Raw genomic sequence first — 18,114 nt, 5'->3', positions numbered from 1 at the left:
AATACCCGCTGGCGTTGGTTTGACCCGAGAACCTTTTGCTCAGTCAATCTAACTGGGGTTAGGAACCCTTTTCAGGTGTTGGTCGGACTTTTCCAGGGGGGTTGCGTGGAAATAAAAACTCGAAAATTACACTATGCAACAGGAAACGAGCTACAAAGGCGCAAAAACGAAGCACGAACAGCAAAACCAATTTGCATAGGCCTTTGATCGTATTTGGGGAAAACAAGCCGCACAACATTTTTGATTAATTTTCATTAGAAGTTCAAAAGTTGCTGCCGCCTGGCTTTTGTTGCCCAGTGCACCGAGAAGTGAGCAACCAATTGTTGTCCTTAAGCCGCAAAATTTACCCAAAGTTTATATTTGCTGGCCCTTTATTTTTATTTATGTCCGCACAGATATATATACTCAAATATATTTCTGGACCCGGCCTCAACAATTTGCCTTTTGTCCATTGCTGGTTATTCTTCGTTTTTTTTATTATTGGTTGATGGCTTGGTAGCTTGGTATATCTGCTTTTCCGGCAGTTTCCTTTTCGGTTTCAACGCGAAAATGTTTCCAACTGAGTTGATTATACTGGGCGCAAATCAAAGGCTGCCAACGGCCGCCCCTTTGTATCCTTATATCCTGGAATCCTTAAATTTTCAACATTCTCTTTACTTTTCCACTCTTTGTTCGATATATATATATATACATAGCACAGTCTTTTATCTGCGTCGAGCTTCCTCATGACGTGACCTTGCGAGTGGGGTTGGATTTTCGTGGGGGTCGTGTGTCCACGGGGGATGGGTTGGATATTTGCGACCTAAATATTTCAGAATTAATTTACCAAATTAAAGCCGGTCTGCTTATCCAAGCCACTGAGCATCGCAATTTATCTGCGAACATGGCCGCACACACGCACACGCAGACACACTAACACACACACATAAGCACTAACACCTATGCATGAGGAACGCCCAAAGGTATTAATTAGTATGGCCAAGCGAACAAAAAATCAAGTGAAAGCGCTGAAAACACACAACTATAACTTGCTATACATAGAACAAAAATTTTAATTTTCAGATTAGAAGCAAAATATAGTTTAAAATCTTATAAATTTGATATATATCCATAATTTCAAGAAGTAGAACTCTGTATATAAAACGGAAATGGCAAAAATTCGTTTGATTAGCTTAATGTAGTTAAAGTGTATCATATTTTTGCGTGTGTACATAAAACTCGCAGATATAAAAATCCATAATCCCGACCTGGTAGTTCATTCTCTTCAAAGAGTCGACACATTGAGACCATCTTTCAGCGTATTGACACGACATAAACGAAGATAGCACAGCGAAAGAGACCGGTAATAAAACCTGTATCCTGAAACCTGAAGATAGAAAGTTCAGTGGTTTTTTATGTGGATTATGATTTGTGCGCTGCGGAAAGCAGAACCACCAGTTGGGGATTTGAAATCAGCTTAAGTGTAGAGAATTATGCCAGCACAGTCTGTTATTAATAACGCACAATTCATGAATAGTGACCCATCTGCGTTTGAATTTATTTTTACGGCCATTGTTTGTCTCTGCTTTTTGCCTCTTGTTTTTTTTTTTTTTTTTTTCAAATGGCATTTGATGTGGCAATTCCCGGCGCCTTTTCCGCAGTGCGATAAGCGGGAAAAACAGCGTAAGCCCCCTACCACTAATGTATACATTTGAATGCCATTATCACAAATAGCTGGCTGATAGGCGGCGGGCATGAACCGGTGGCAATTTAGCGGCAGAAAGCCAGCCACTCATTGTCTGGTGGTTTTGCCTGTTTGTGCGGGTGAATCTTGTTTGTGGTTGTGTATCTGCGTAACTGTGTATCTGTGCGTATCTAGATGGCCTGTATGTGGCACTGGATGTGATTATTTCCAAGCAATTTACTTTAATTCGTCACATTTTAGAGGGCCCGGCCAGGGAAATATGCCAGAGACAGCGGCAAAGTCATCATCAAGTCAATGCCAAAGTACCGGCACTTTCCCCCGATTTCCACTTAACCCCACTCTGCATCCGCTTAACCTGTGCCACCCCCCCAGGAAAACTCCACCCGACGAAAACGTTGGTTCAGCCTGGGTAATTCCGTTTTTATTGACTGCAATCATCATCATCATCATGATCATCTTGCTTGCTTTTCGGTGGCATTCGACATGTGTTTGTATGCGGACAGTAATTTTTCCAGGATTCCCAATTTTGCTTAAAATTTTCGATGAAAGCAAATTGAAACTGCAAATGGCGAAACAGTTCGGAGATAATGTGATACATATCAATTGTTGAGCCGCCCACACAAGCATAAATACACACTATCCCACACAGAAACACAATTTGCTGAATTGCGGTTTTGGCAAAATATTTTCCAAATTTAAATTAACTGCGGTAATGAGACATTTGGACGTTTTTTATTGCTCAATTAAATGTTTCGAATGGAAATTGGGTTCGGCTGGAATGCCCGTGGCAAATCCACAAATACTTCGTGCTGTGAAAATGGAAAATGTCCGAAGTTCGCATTTAAACTTGCCAAACAAAAGTGGTAATTTAAGAAATAAACTTCTTTAAATGGCAGAAGAACACTAATTTAATGGAGTTAAAACTTTCATGAATATGTGACCAGATAAGAGAAATTATGATGGCTGAAGTAGTCATCTAAAAACTAAAATTAATAATAGGATTTTTAAACTAAAACTATAATATTTTTACTTGTTGAAACAACCATATAATTGAAAAGCCAATTGATTTCCGTGGGACCCATTTTCAATTTACAATCGAAGCAGATATTGCCATTTAATCCGTGCCACAGGCGAACTAATTTCTGTTTGCCTTTCAATTTACAAAAGTTAATTGCAACAAATTGGCTTGGTCAGGACCAGAGGTCTGTCCTATAACTATTTTTTCGGATGAGCAGGTGCCCAATTGAAACGCTGACCTTTGTTCAGTGCCAAACAAAATGAGTGTTATCAAGTGACCTGCGACAAAAATAAAAATCCACATAGCGCGAAAAGGAAACGAGGGACGGTCGAGTGTGCAAAATGTCCAATTTGAATCTATCGAATGCCCCACGCCGTTTGGCCCCCGGGACGGCCACACCTGTGCTGAGCAGAGCTCCTGTTCCCGGTTCCAGTCCGGCTGTTCCAGCTGCAGTGCCCGCGGTGCTCACGGCACGACTGACCTCGGACAACACCGTGGCCAGCGGAGTGGCAAGCCAGCAGGTGTTGCACCACCAGGTGTCTTCGGAGCGGCATCCACCCAGTTCCTGTCCGGACTCACCCATCCGCCGGGTATCGTCGAGCTTGAAAAATTCAGCTCTGGACTTCGCATCGCGGTTCTTCAACAAATGCAAAGCGGCCACATTCACGGTGGATGGTGCCACCTACACAATCGGTAAGTTAATTACTTAGTAGATTAAAGAAGTGATAGGATCCCAAATACATAAAAAGGTGCCAAAAGGTGTACTATGAAAGCAAAGATACTTTTTTCACTGTGCTTTCAGACTAAAAATGCACTGTTGCATACTGTCGTGCCCTTTTCAGATATTATTTGCTCGCGTTTCCTTTGAAATACGTACTTTGTGATATATAAAATACTTTGTGACAATATAAAACTAGTGCCAGTCATTTTAGTAAGACAAAATGCACAATAAGTAGTTGTAAATAAATTAAGACCCCTGTAGTACACAACTTCGCAGACGAAGGTAACAAAGTTTCAGACAAAATGAAAATGAAATCTTTCAATTTTCCCGTGTGCATCAAAGGGGAATAACAAAAGCAATTACAAGGTCAACAAGTGTCTGTGTGTAGAGTGTGGATGCATGCATAGCAAATGCGTTATTTCGGCACCTTTCCATATTTGTTTTATATGCCCACACCTGCCAATCGCCACCCCCACTGCCCATCTGACATTGGGTGGCAAGGTCACCACCGATTGACATTGGCCAGGTGTTTCCTTCACTCTGGTTCGATTTTGTTTTCGCTTTCCCTATCGATCTGCCACAGCCGTCACAGCAAAATGGGTAATTCAATGTGAACCGACGATGACGCGTCTTCGTCTTGTGTGTCATTTTCTGAAGAAAGATTGATTGCAATTTAATAAGCTCTTATCATTTTCTGTGGGAAAGTGATTGAAACACTAAAAGCGAAAACGGAAGATATATATTACAAAATTTTATTTTTTATAAGAGATTCATTATTATCAAATATACATAAATAAATTGTAGCTCGCGCTGAAGCTAAGTTTGTACACCTTTTTGAAGAACAATATCTGATGGCAAATATTGATTGAACTATTGCCATTTCGTATTCAATTAAATGCGATGCCTTACCCGGAAAGGCGTGTGTTGACATAGCAATTGTCGCCGAAATTGGAAACTCACGTGCCTAGGTGTTAACTGTGTCTTACTGGTCCATCCTTGAGCGCCACTTTTCCTCTTTTCCCAGTGATATGCCGAAAGATAACTTTGATACGGCACGCAACTTTGAATCCGGCCAAGTCCCAGGAGGCAAATTCGTAAACAGATTTTGCTGACTGAAGAGGATTTCGCTCGCTCTCTGCCTAAATGGGTGTGTGTGTGTGTATGTGTGCGTGGGTGTGATGTCCTGGAAATCTGCTTGAAATCGTCGGCTATATGCAAATCGTTTGATATCGAACTTTTCGAGCTCTGCGTTGCCAGGTGGAATTTAAATTGCGAGCAGACATAAATATCTTTAATTGAGAGGGCCGTGAAGCGATAATGAAATGTATCTTCATCTGAATCGATGTATCTGTATTAATGACACACGTGTCACTTAGCATTTTTTAATGATGTGAGGTTGGTTTTATTTATGGTCAGACAATCAGAGCACCTCTCAAAGGAAATGGGAGAAAGAAAATGCCCCAGATGTGTGCCATCAATTAAAACTTGCAAATGGAAGGGGTTAAGAGTGCAGGGACTCTGGTTGCATCCATGGCAATTTCCACAGGGCGTAATGCAATTAAGAGTGTCACACAGCAAAATGGCTAAGGAAAATGGAAGGAATTCCCAAGTCCGGCCGACGTGGCAACATGTGCGTCATCCACTTTTCTAAGAACCTTTTATTAATAAGACTGCCTGCTGGCCAAACTTTGTCTGTGGCGTTTTAATCTTTAATTGTTGATTATGTATGCACAAGTGGCAGCGGCGGAAGCTGCCCCACAAGTGAGCATGAGCCCTTGCAACCGACAGGAAACACAGCCCAACTTCGTCCTTCCACCTTGCCAACCCCCACCCCCTTTGATACCTATGTTCCTGCGTTCTTTGGTTCTTTGGTTCCTCCGCTCCTTGGTTCCTTGGCTCCTAGGTTCCATTTCACCCGTCGTCGATGTCTACTTGTATACATTGCAGTCGGCGGAAATTGCTTTGTCAACGCTGGCAGTGTGGGAAATTCAGGCCAGACTGCAACAGAAGGTCCTGCACGACGGTATAAGCTCCTAAGGTCCTGCAGCTCGTCTCATGGCTGACTGATGTCATAGATGCGCAAATTAAAAATAATGACAACGCAGATTTCGCAGTCAGAAGTTCAAATTGAGTTGCTCTGGCTTTTAAATAGGTTTTAATACTGGCAAAATACCAATGTTTAAAAGGCTGTATGTATAAAAAGGATATATGCATGTATGTATTTCATGTATCTTTTGTTTAAAAACTTGGAAACTTGCAATTTAGAAGCTTAAGAACCATATCAAGAAATCAAAAATGTTGACAAACTTTCCTCTAAGCCTTCAGACCGACTTAAGCTCTTTGGGAATTTGTCTTACAACTTTGTGAGCTACCCCTTTCACACAAGGGTATTCGGCAATCAACGCCTTTCTGCACCTTGATTGCAGTTTATGGCGACAAGGAGGCGGGCGAGGGAATAGCACCACAAATCCAATAGCGATCCCAGTGCCCATTCCGCATCTTCCATTCGCCGATCCATTCCGCAAAACGACATTAATCAAGGCAGTATACGATGGTGCCAGTGGGTCGGGCATGACCAGAGCCATTACCATGGCAGAGTCGTTGATTTAGTTGCTTTCCACCGGCCAGTGGAACAGTCGTACCTGTTGCAATCGAGAATTTATCGATTTTCGCCAGAGGAAGGTCCTTACAGTCCTTGCAAGCCGAGGCGCAAGTCCTGGCGGCGAGCAACAAGCGAGTGGGAGAAAAATGAAAATCGATTTCACGCTCAAATTGATTTGGTTTTTATTGCTTTGGCCATTTAATTTATGTTCCCCCGACAAAAGCTGTCTGCTGTGCCAGCATGCCAGAGGATAACACAATGCAAAAAGGATCCGATCCGAAGGAAGGACCCCGAGTGGAATTCTTTGTTGCGTTACGCTTTGACAATATTAGCGCTTATAAATTTAAAATGCTTATAGGACTGGCGACGGAGGAAGAGCCGTTTTTCCTTGTAGAAAAACAAGGATACATGTCGACTTGTGGGCGGAAAACATTCCTTAGGCATCGAGGTGACGGCCCTGACAAGATGTCGCTGCTCCTCGTTCCTCGTTCGTCCTGTTCCTCCAGTTCCTCCAGCTCCTCCTGTTCTTCCTGCCAATGCTGTTGTTGCTGGCAACATTGATTTTCTACTCTGCCACCAACTGCCAGCAGACTATAACATACCAAACCCCCCACCAAAACCAAACCAGACCGAACAGTATCCTGCCTTTTGGACCCACGCACAGCCATACATTATTTGGTTGTGAATGTTGGTTCTCTTTCTTTTTTTTGGGTGAAGAGTGGGCAAGTGGATTCGCCACTAACTCCATCGTCCCATGTCGGAGAATTCTGTTGAGGTTTGCGGGCATATTTTGGCAAAAACGTTTTTCCACCAAGCCAAACAGAATGTTACAGGGGTATATAGGGCTTTTCATGGATTGTTTGTCTGGCTAAAACTGCAGATGGATATATACAAAAAACAAGCTATAAAGGGTATAATTAATAACTATATATATCAGCTTTATTTATTACTTCTAAGTAATAGGTACCATAACAATCGGATTATCGTATGCAGTAAATCAGCAAAAATGATAAGTTAGGGTATTTATTCATTCCATAACTACCCGCTCATTAGTTTTCCCACAGCAGAGCAGCTCCATCGTTAGACATCCTGTTGGCATCCTTTACTTCCTGCGCCTTTCGCTGACTGCCGTTGTCACTTTCAACACTCTGCCACCGCCTTTTGCAATTTGTTTCGAATTTGGCATTAATTTTTCACACGGGACTAGGGAAATTGAAATGTTGCCATAACGGAAAGTCGTTACGTAGATGGTGACGAGCCTCAGAAAATTTGGGGATGATGGCAAATTGTGCAGGTTTTCTAGTTTCACTGAAGGCTTAAAATTCAATTAAAAGTTTATTAGTCAAGCAGGAGCAAAGACTAAGTTAACTCTGTGGCTAAAACTGTGTTAATCGAATGAAACTACTTAGGCCGAAAGTTTTCGAGCCTTACATTTGCCCTCAGCTTAAAAATCGAGTGAGAAGCTCATAAAACCCTGAGACCAGACTGGATAAGTACTTTGAAAGCAGCCGAAAATAAATATCCATTTCCAACTCCCACTCCGGTAGCCATCTCATCTTTAATGGCGCTGGCATTCAATTTAATTGCCATCGTTTCCGCAGCTGATTGCTCTCAATTTCCAGCCACCAACTAGGCCTAGATATATAGGCCCGTTTTCTGGCCTGGTCGCCATGGCCAGGTGTTTGGCAAGTCGTTTGCCAACTTCAATCAACGGAAATTGAAACGCAAACGTCTAGCATCCATTTCTCCACCCTCGACAAAAAACGTGCGAGTGATGAAAGTGAAAGCAAGTTCGCTCCGCTTTATTCCCTGTTCTATACTATACTATGCCATTCAATAAATACATTTTGGGCTCTGTGGCCATATCTATTCCGTCAGTTATTTTTTGCCCAATCCATAGCCGGCTTCATATTTATTTTATCGCCGGAATGGCGAATGAAAACCAAACCAGTCCGCACCTACTCACCCGCGTGAATTTCCACCGAGGATAACGAACTTTTTGTTTATTTCCAGTGCCCAAACTGCAGAGAAAGAAGCTAGAAATTTAATTTAAAATACAAGCAGCTCGATTGGCAACAGTCTCCACCCAAGGGTGGGCAAAAAAAAGATGTGAAAAATAAAACTGAATTGTTTACATTTCATGGGCCAGAGCCTCTGCGTGGCGGGTGACAACATGGAAAAAGAAAACAAGAAAAAATGAAACTATTTTAAATGGATTGTCTATGGTGTTAAAAATACGATTCGGGCTTAAGCCGATGGAGGGCGATAAAAAAACAGAAGGACTGTTTTAATTTACAGCTGTTAATAAAGGCAAAAAAAACCTACTAAATTAAATACACATTTTTTTTACAACTCGTGGCAAAGTGCGCTCGAGCATATTTGAAATGTTGAACATTTTAAGAGCTCAAAGGCATATGGCGTGGCTCGATTGCCCTTCTGAAATGGCTGCGCACTTTTCACAAATATTTCACACATTTTTCCCTCCAATTCATTTACATCTCAAATGCAAAACCATATATAACCCAACGTCAATGGGTGTATACAAATATCTCGTGCATGACGGGAGTTCATCTTTCCATCGTGCGGACCGCAACCTAATTGAAATTGTAGTAGCATCATCAATCATAGCCACATAACGTATACGCAGCGTATGCGCACTTCAGAGCCTGCCAGCATAAAAAAATTCTTATCAATTTACCAAAACACACTCCACACACCATACAACCTACAACAGAGCACCTTGCTAACCGACAGCCTCGATATAAATTATTATGGCAATCATCGGTGACTTTTATTCAGCTACCGGAGCCAGCTGGGAAAAACCCAAAGGAAAATGGCTTTGGCCAGTCTGAGAACGAGAAGCAGAGCTGAAAAAACAATAACACAGCAGGTGATATTTTTTATGGCGAGCTCGCGTACCTTTTGGCTCCTTTATTTTTGGCCACTTTTTATGGCTTTCTCTTGTGGCGCCTTCAACGTGAAGGAAACTGCTGGGCATTCATTAAGCATCCCTATTTGCTTTGCCTTCTTTGCCGGCTCGTGTAAATTTAATTTAAAGTAAACTTTTCAACTGCACCAAGTGAAACCTTTTCACGCACAATAGGGGCGTGACTTGGTCGGCACTTAGCACAAGTGCACCTGGAAAATAAAATGAAGCCCCACACAATAATCAGGTTCCGCCGACATTGTTGGCCTGTCGATGGATGGATGAGGCAACCAGTTTATCACTATGCCGCGTTCGCACTTTGCATAATTTGTAGCCGCGGGCCACTTTTGACTCTTCTGAGCTGTTCGCTCACTTATCAAGGTTTAGTTTGTAAATGTCCATAGACAGTTTTCCATTTACCAGTCTCTTGCAATTTATCTGTAAATCTATGCGACAAAGAAAAACTTTCTGCTTTATACTTTTACCCCCCTTTATTCCCCTTTTTTTTCAATTTTTACTCAACCAACTTGTTGTGGGTGAACGGAAATGTAGAATGAGAAAAAAAAGTAGGATGCGATGGGCATTAGTGGGTGTGTCGCTCCATGGAGGACGTCATTGCCATCGCACACGCTAGAGAATTGTGTTTTTGGGGCGTGCCGGCCAAGTTAGTGCGGTGCTGCTTGGGTTTTAGCCCGTTTATTGCCCTGCCCGCAGTTTTGCTCTACTTTCCTCCCCTTGGGCGCTGATAAAAATCTACTAAACTTCGCGCCGCGTAATTGAAAGGCCAAAATGGATGGATGCACACAAGTTTTCGGCGGATTTCGTTCAAACATGGAAAATTTGGGCAATGTCTTAAATCATTTCGATTGTAAAGGTGTGTATTATAAGCTCTCATTGGTTACTCAGTAATAATGTTTGAAGAGCTTAGTTGAAGTTTTCGCTCTGATAGTCCAAAGGCAAGTTGAGTTTTGTTTATCTTCCAAAAGTCCATCAGAGATAGTTGACACTAGGGAAAAGTAGTTCGTGGGAGATAGACAACATAAGTTTTAATTTAAATATAATCTAGTTTATATAAAAATGATAATGTAAACTTTAGATCAACTTTATCACATTAATTTAAAATGTAAAGCTTAAAACACTTCGAAGGTTATTCCAATTTCACCATTAAAACATTATCTTCAAGAATTTATTCTCCAACTGTAAAAATTAATAACAAAGTGAATAAAAATCATAATCACAAAAAAAACAACACATAAACCGATAAAAAGCACAAGCTCCTTTTCATATCTCTCACCAACCGACCGGAATCAATCTTCATTTCGCTGTCACACGCTGCGTATACGTAACATTTTTGCTGCTCCCTCTGTTTTATGGAACACAAATCAAATTTATGCGCTGGTCAACGATTTTGATGGCCCTCACTCGGCACTTCAACCCCACTAACTTGACCCTTACCCCCCACTTCAATCTTCCCGCCACGCGAACACTTGCTACGTGTTTGGAAAACTGATTCCACTGCAGCTGCTGGTTGATGTTATTATTATAACCATTCCCCATGATATGTGTATAGATGTGTATTTGGAAAAAAAATCCATAGATTTGTATACATGTGACCTTTGATGGTTCCTATTCCCATTTCCGCTGGAGCCTCGGTTCCCGATGCACACGTTGGCCCGGGCAAATTGAAATTGAATTGCGAACTTTAAAAAGTTTATGGCCAAAACGAGGCGAGTGGGCCAAGAGCACACTTAGCGGGCCAAAAAGGGGATATGGAGTGGCTTACTAAAGGATTCCTCTAGGGCATAAATAGAAAAAGTTGTCTTCTTCCGCGCAGCGTTCTCCTCGTTGGCAAGTTTTGTGGCAACTGCTTTGCCCGCAGGACTTTCGTTCCTCTACTTTGGCATCCTCGACTATATTCTCTATATCCTTGTACAGGATAACACTTACATCCATGTGCGTATGTATATTTGTTTGTGTTGTGTTTCAACTGTAATCAGACGCACACAAGCAAATAAACAAAAATTCATTTTTATTGTTGACTGCACTCAATTACTTATTTATTTATTTTTCTTCTGCTTAGAACTCGACGGCACAGCACGGGACTGAACTGGTCAAATGTGCGCAATGATTTTTATTCGATTTGTTTGCAAACTCATTTAGCTAAAAAGAGCGGGTTAAGGCAAAGGATGATGCGATGGTCAGCCTGCGGTTTATACACGCCAGTTGAGTATCCTTAATGATATGTGGGATATTAGGCAGACAGGCTCTGACCAATGAAGCGATTAGGGAAAACCTTTCGATCAATGGGCCTCAGAATTTGAGTTATCTTAGTGCCCGATGAATTCGGGTATACAGGGTGCTCTGTTTAAATACGAATCTAGATATATCAGACCATGAAAATTGTTGCATTTTTAGCTGAGCAGGCTTATAGGCTTATAGTCATAGGTAAAGGAATATTCATCTAAAAATATAAGTGAACACCCTGTATTGGAATCCCTGGCCAAAAGCCTGGGCAGTAAGTCATGCATGAAGCGAAACTCACTCGCCTTTTTCGTCAGTCGGCCTAGAGAACCTCCGGTGAATTGAGGAGGAAGGATATTTACCATCTCCCCCCTGCATCACCATGCCTTTTTATTCCCACTGTGTCATTGATTTCTCTGCTCTGAAGTGCTTGTTTGCTTTTTAAGCAACCGACTAGCCGACCCATACTACGTCTTGACCAGGAAATGCCTCAACGAATCCATGATTACATCTGGGCCTTGGATTCAGGATTTACCGAGTCCTTCGTGCAGGCACACAAGTGCAATCATTCTGCGCACATACGCACAGAATCGAATCGCACGCATAAATAATCAAAAAGATTCCGTGATCTCGCACAGCAAGTCAATAAATTAATGCTGAATGCAAACCAAATCGATATTCATTCGACCCGTACAATTTTTTCAATTAATTTACAATGCGTCCGTTGAATAAGCAATGCACTTAATACACTCACAAATTATTAACTCATCTCGCATGCTGAAAATATGTTGAAAATATGCTGAAAAGGCCCGAAAAATGTTAAAACTTTTCGCTGCCTGGTAAATAATTAATTTTTATTTTACAACCAACGACATGGGGGAGAAACGAATACGTGTGCATGCGGGCATATTGGGTCGAAAGGACGAAGGGGCGAATGTGAAGGGTGTGGGGCACTTGAGCCAAACTAATTAGAAGCAAAAATATAGTATTCTACAGCTTGTTACTGTGGCTGCTGAATATTTACTCGCTGCCGGCAGCAGTTGTTTTGTGGCATTTGCACTGAGAAAAACTACGATATTATTAATACACATATTCAAAAAATATGCTAATAATGCAAAAAATAATTGTGTATTAATATTGTTAAGAGCTCGTTATAAAGATTAAATTCTATTATAATCATTCAATTTTATAACAGTCAGTATAAAGTTTCTAGTGCCTTTTCTGTGCCTTTAAATCAATCAAGTTGTTACTTAAATTTGAAATATATATTATATGATTGCTGATCACTTTTTTTTCTCTGTGTATGCCATACTTCCTGCTTCCACAACGTTCGCTTTAGAATTAACCCAATAAAGTTTAAAGGCGGAGACCGTGCATACATACCAACGTATTCCCTTCGTGCCAGGTGAATTGCTGCCAAGCACCTGGCAGCTCTTTAACACTCTCTTACAGCCCTTATGCTCGTGCCCAGGACTTTTAAGTGCATTAATACATAAAGTCGTCCTGCGACTTCTCACTACCCGCTCCCAGCCTCGTGAAGTCAAGTGGACTGACTGTGATTTAAGAGATCTCTGCATCTCTCACGTAGCATCAGCATCAGCTGGCCCGAGCTGTCACTTTTTGGATTCCGGATCCTGGATTCAGGATACTGGGCGACTGTGACCGAGGGGCATCAAAATAACACTCCGATTGCAGATGGCAGCTTTACAGGCCATGGTCCTTAATAAAACTTTTATATTGCATGTCAGTTGAGGAGAAGGGAGCCAGGAAAAATCGGAAAAAATATATGAAAGGTGGAGGAGTGGCAAAGGATAAGTTGGATGAAGTTCGCTGCTCTTTGTTCGCTCGACAAGCGAGTTGCTTCGAATGAAAGCACTCAAATTAAATTGAAACTATGCAAGAGTGATTTAAAAAATATGGTGATTACGAGCATTTTTACACAATAAAATTCATTTACAAATTAAAAATGAATCCACAATAAACGACAGAGTCAATATAATTTAAATCGTTGGCAAAATAAATAATATTCATGAATGCCATTCGAGCGAATCAAATAACAGGGAACATGTAATCATTTAATTGCCACCACTAAAATATTCACTGTTCATTTTTATGACATTGATGAATATTTAAGTCATTTACGTATTAATTACATTTGAGCACATAACTCATTTCGTAAGTGCATCGCAATCAACGTTGTTTTTTGTCAGCTTTAAAAGCCACTCGTTGAAATTAATTCGAGTTCCTTTGCGTATAAAAGTTTTCCCATCTGACGCAAAAATCGATCGGGAGGGAATGGGTGTTATCCTTTTGGCTATCGGCATCTCTTTGCCGGCAATTCAATTTGGACCATTTTCATGCTAGCCTACGATTGAAAGTGCAGCAAAGTGGCAAAGTGTTGGCCAATTGCCTTTAAATATTCCCCTCGGCAAATATTGATTTATGTATGTGTGTGTGTGCAATTCCTTGCCAAGGACTTTCGTGTCTGGCTAAATTCAAAATATGAATTTCCAATTGCAAGTCCGGACCAGAATCCGGTCACCGTTTGCAGCTGATGGCTGCAATCCTTTGGGTGCTCCGAGTCCTGGGGATCCTGCAACGGGATTAACATTTGTGATTGCAAAATGGGTGAGGTGGGTGGTTATGAAGGCGGGAAACAGGATAACGTCTTTCAGGATTTTCCTGCACCAACGAGACCATACAATTGGCCAGCGATTGTTGCTGCTTAGCCCTGTCATTGTGGCAACTGTTGTTCGCCGGCAATCGAAGGTGGGCAGATGGGCAGGTAGGCAGGTGGCAGGATGCGGTGGGGGAGGGAAGGGGCGTGGTCGTGCGGTTTCCTGTTCATGGCAAATGCGAATGCCATTGAGTTGTGGCGACAGTTTGCCCATTTCACCGTCAGTTTGCAACTGAAAGGCCCGGATAATTGGTTTCTTGCGAGGTGACTAAATGGAAAGTACTATTATTTAATGAAATATTCCCAACTCAAATGGCCATTTCTTTACCTTTTGACCCCATCGCATGTCTGACTGCAGTACATGCATTAGCCATCTGATTTATGTACCGGGATAAACATGCAAATGACCCCCAAGCCTTGGCATAAATTGAGGCTTTATTTTTTTAATTATTAAACAACGTCGCGGTCTGGCAAGTTATATATGTCAACGAACTTGCTCATTAAGCCGAGCTGAAGGCAATCAAAACTTTTTCCTGTTTTTTTTTTTTTTTTGATTTTATTTACTTTGGCCAAAAGTTTTAGGCCCGTCAATTATGGTACTTTCGGTAATTCCTGCCAAGTTTGCCGGCTGCTTGATTCACCAGTGACTTTCACTCTTTAGCTGTCATCTGACCGGCAATATTCCCCTGGGGCATTTAGGACATCTCATTAATGGCGCATTGAGATGGGGTAATGCCTTCAGTCGGGCGGATTTTCCCCTAGGTCGTCCTCGCGTGTCCTTGACATAGTTTACAATTTCAATAACATTACCAGTGCGTCTAAGCTAGGGAAATGTCGAGCAATTTATTTAAGCATTATCCTTTTGGCACAACTCCTTTGTCGTAAGTCGCAATCATCATTGTCATCATGACGATGACGAGAGGTGGAGGCTGTGGGCGGTGAACGGCACGCGCATTTGTCATCATTAAGGATGGCTTGCAGGACTAAAAATTAGTCCTCGGTTGCCGGAAAGGAAAGAGGAGAGAGGTGGCGACACTTGGTCCAGGATACGATTTATGCGTGTGCAGTTCTACTCAAGAGTCACGCCTCGGCGTTCGTTGTTGTTGCTGCTGCTCATTATGGCTTAAAAAATGTTGAGCACGTCTACGCTTGTTTGCATGAAAATCGTCCTGCCGGAGTCCGTTGTCCTTCGTCCGTTGTCCGTTGGCCATAGTCCGTAGGTCTTCCCCTCATTCTCATCCTGTCGCGGACAACACTTGAAGCCGGTCGCTGGGGTCCAAGCAGCTCTGCTCACCACTGCGGCCACTTGATAGTCAGCGCTGACATCTCATTATGGTTGTCTGCCCGTCACCAGTGCGTATGCGTGATGTCTTTCTGCCGTCTCCAATGGCCCGCTTTTTCCTTTGCTGTTACATTTATTTTTTTTTTTTTGTGTTGGCAAAATGTCTGCAACGCGAATTATTTTTATGTGCCATTGAGGACCAATTTCTGTGTGCGACTTATACACATGCATTTCCTTTGCTATAGAAAATATAAGTCTCTGTACATTTCACTAGCAAGTGACTATAGGAAGAAATGAAGTGAACGGCGGAAAAGGTTTTTTAGTCTGGTTGGAGGAACTTTTCTTCAGAAAAAAACGTGCTGCACAACGGGCTTAACATATTTAAGGAATTCTTGAAATAATATCAACATTTTTTTATTTTCCACTACAATGCACAAAGTGTATAGTTGCATGCGTTTAAATCACTTAAAACATTACATTCTATATGCTCGCTTGACTGCTTAAAATCAAATCACAGCAATAAGCTTAAACTACACAAATTGGAAAATCTTGTTAACTATTAGAATTCAATACTCGCAATTGTTTGCTTTGTGTAGCAAGTTTATTTCGGAGGCAATTTAAACAATCATAAGCTGTGAAATTTGCAGGGAGATTATAATATCGTCGGGCAGCCCAAATTCAGATCAATCAATGGTGAATATTAAATATTAAAGTAATTGTGTAGATGCTCATAAATTTTAAAATACTCCCACAATGCTTATACTTCAATTGCATTACATACAGAAAAGTAGTATTACACATACATAAATTGAATAGAATTAAAATGGCTATGAAATATGCTTTCCTATATAACAATGAGTAGGATTTACATATCCTGACCGCTGCCCAGAGTTTTCATTTTCAGATTCCCAGAATTCCTGCCTTCCAGACATATATCTTTCGCTTGGCCCTTAATGCAGCCAAGTCAATCATGGCCCACTTGACCACAGCCACTAAATCACTTTGAATGAGCCCGTTTCTCTGTGTGTTGGCCAGGCCCAAGCCACTTATCAGATGTTTATCTTGGCAGGGAGTACTCAGGGACTTTGGCATGGGTACGAGTCTGTATGTACGTCAGTCCTCTACAATCTCTGCCCTGCATGTTGACAGCGACATTTACATAGCGGGCGCCCTTACATCCTTGTGGGCGTGGCAAAATCAATTGCATTGTTGCCAAAGAGCAGGGAAGCGGAGTGGAATGGGATGGGATGTTTGAGGAGTCGCTGGAGCCACTGACAGCACATTACCCCGCAGACAGACAAAATACACAAGGACGCATGCATTATTTATTAGCATTTTCCGCCCGAAAGACAAAGCGGCGAAGAAGGAACCTTGGGGCCCCAAACAAAGGCAACTTTCGAGGAGCTGCCGAAAAAGTGCTCAATCAGCAGGTCGAACGAATCGCTGACTGACTTAGTTCCTACGCACGAATTGACACTTGAGTTGGATTAGCATGACGCCTCAGCGGGCCGAAAACTGGGCTAAAAAATGGGGAGGTGGAAAGGCCTCGGGGTGGGACACAATAAATCAAAGCGATTGGAAATTTACAATCCCGAGAAGTCGGAAAATTCAAATCCTCCTTCACATGGGCCACATTTATAAGGATGAGCTTTTAATCTCGCATTACCACTTATATAAGTTGAAGAATAACAAACTTACAATTAATATAATTTAAGTGGTGGTGTAGGAAAGCAAAATTACAACTTGAAAAACTATGATTACAAAGCTAACAAAAGCCAAATTAAGATATGCCCATAAACTATAACAGTTACACATAAAAGTAGCTTTATTTTAGGTAACATAAAAATTAAAAAAAATGTTTCAAATCAAAAATTAAACGATAACAATATTTACATAACTACATACAACTTTCTAGCCAAAAAGGTTTTTCCTCTTACCAATTTTCCTTTCCATCAATCCTTTGTTATTGTTCATAGCTGAGAAAAGCAAGTGAAAGCAAGAATCCATTATGGCGAAAGTCCTAAAAAATGTGCTGTGTCTTGTGGTCGCAGTTGTGGCGTTAAATTGGAACAGCTGTTCCAAGTTGTTAGCCTGGTTGGCTGGCTGTCGACTTTGGCTCATTTAGTCCGGATCGGCGGCGCTGGAAACTAACCACTTTTGTTGTCTTCGCCGGCTCATTTTCCTCTTTCACGGGCACTCCCGTCATGCCATTTTCCATTTCCGACAGTTCCGCCTTCTGCTTTTTGATATCACAGTGGGAGCAACAACAATTACGCAGCGTTTTCCCATTATTCGGTAAATTATGAATTAGCTGTGAGTGGGATCCTTTCGCCGACAACGCATCGCGAACTCCGTTGTCATTACTTTCTTCAATTCAACCCAACCAATGCTAATCCTAAGTGGGTTTTCCGCCAGGTCCTTTATAATTCATTTAGTGGATCTCTGTCAACGTTGATTTAAAATTAACGAAAACCTTAGCCGTAAGTGTTGTTTCACATAAAGATGGCTGCATGCGAAGAAAATCCACCAAATTTGTTCTTAAGGTACCTAAATTTAATTTACTTATATCGATATAGACAAAAAGAGACAATTGCTTATTTTAAAAAACACATTTAATTTATTATAGTAAACATTTAACACATATATTTGAAAATTGCTTTTATAATTTTGTTGGCCAGTGTACATGTATTTTTGGAGCACTTTAGGTCCTGACAACTTTCCAGGCAGGTCCTATGTTAAATGCTTTGTCGTACATCAAAATTATGTCGGCATTTATTAATGAGCTGTAAATGTGATTGATGCGAGTGTTGTTGGCCCTGTTCATTATATCACTCCGAATTTGGTTGTTGTGCACAGCTGCAATGGTGCGGCATTCGACTATAATGTACGCGTACATATATTGGGCGCTTTAAATTATATTGCATGCAATTTACTTAATTCAGGATGAAGTGAAGCGAAATGAA

General features: G+C 41.4%; 1 protein-coding gene across 4 annotated transcripts in view; it reads left to right on the top strand.

Moving 5' to 3' along the window:
* The window catches only part of LOC6612189 (calcium/calmodulin-dependent 3',5'-cyclic nucleotide phosphodiesterase 1), a 114,031-nt gene that overhangs the window by 22,583 nt on the left and 73,334 nt on the right, over positions 1-18,114 (top strand). Inside the window, exon 1 of one of the 4 annotated variants that reach the window (XM_032727329.1) lies at positions 2,934-3,395. The exons of 1 other annotated variant lie outside the window; for it this stretch is intronic. In XM_032727329.1, coding sequence (XP_032583220.1) covers positions 3,044-3,395 — 352 coding nt within the window. In that variant the 5' untranslated portion in view covers positions 2,934-3,043. Of the gene's footprint in view, positions 1-2,933; positions 3,396-18,114 lie in introns of those variants that run through there. 2 more of the 4 variants (XM_032727330.1, XM_032727333.1) reach the window with 2 other exon arrangements.

Source organism: Drosophila sechellia, chromosome 2L, assembly GCF_004382195.2.
Source record: "Drosophila sechellia strain sech25 chromosome 2L, ASM438219v1, whole genome shotgun sequence".
NCBI lineage: Eukaryota > Metazoa > Arthropoda > Insecta > Diptera > Drosophilidae > Drosophila > Drosophila sechellia.
The sequence above is the reverse complement of the archived record's forward strand: the minus strand, read 5'-3'. Positions and strand labels throughout refer to the sequence as shown.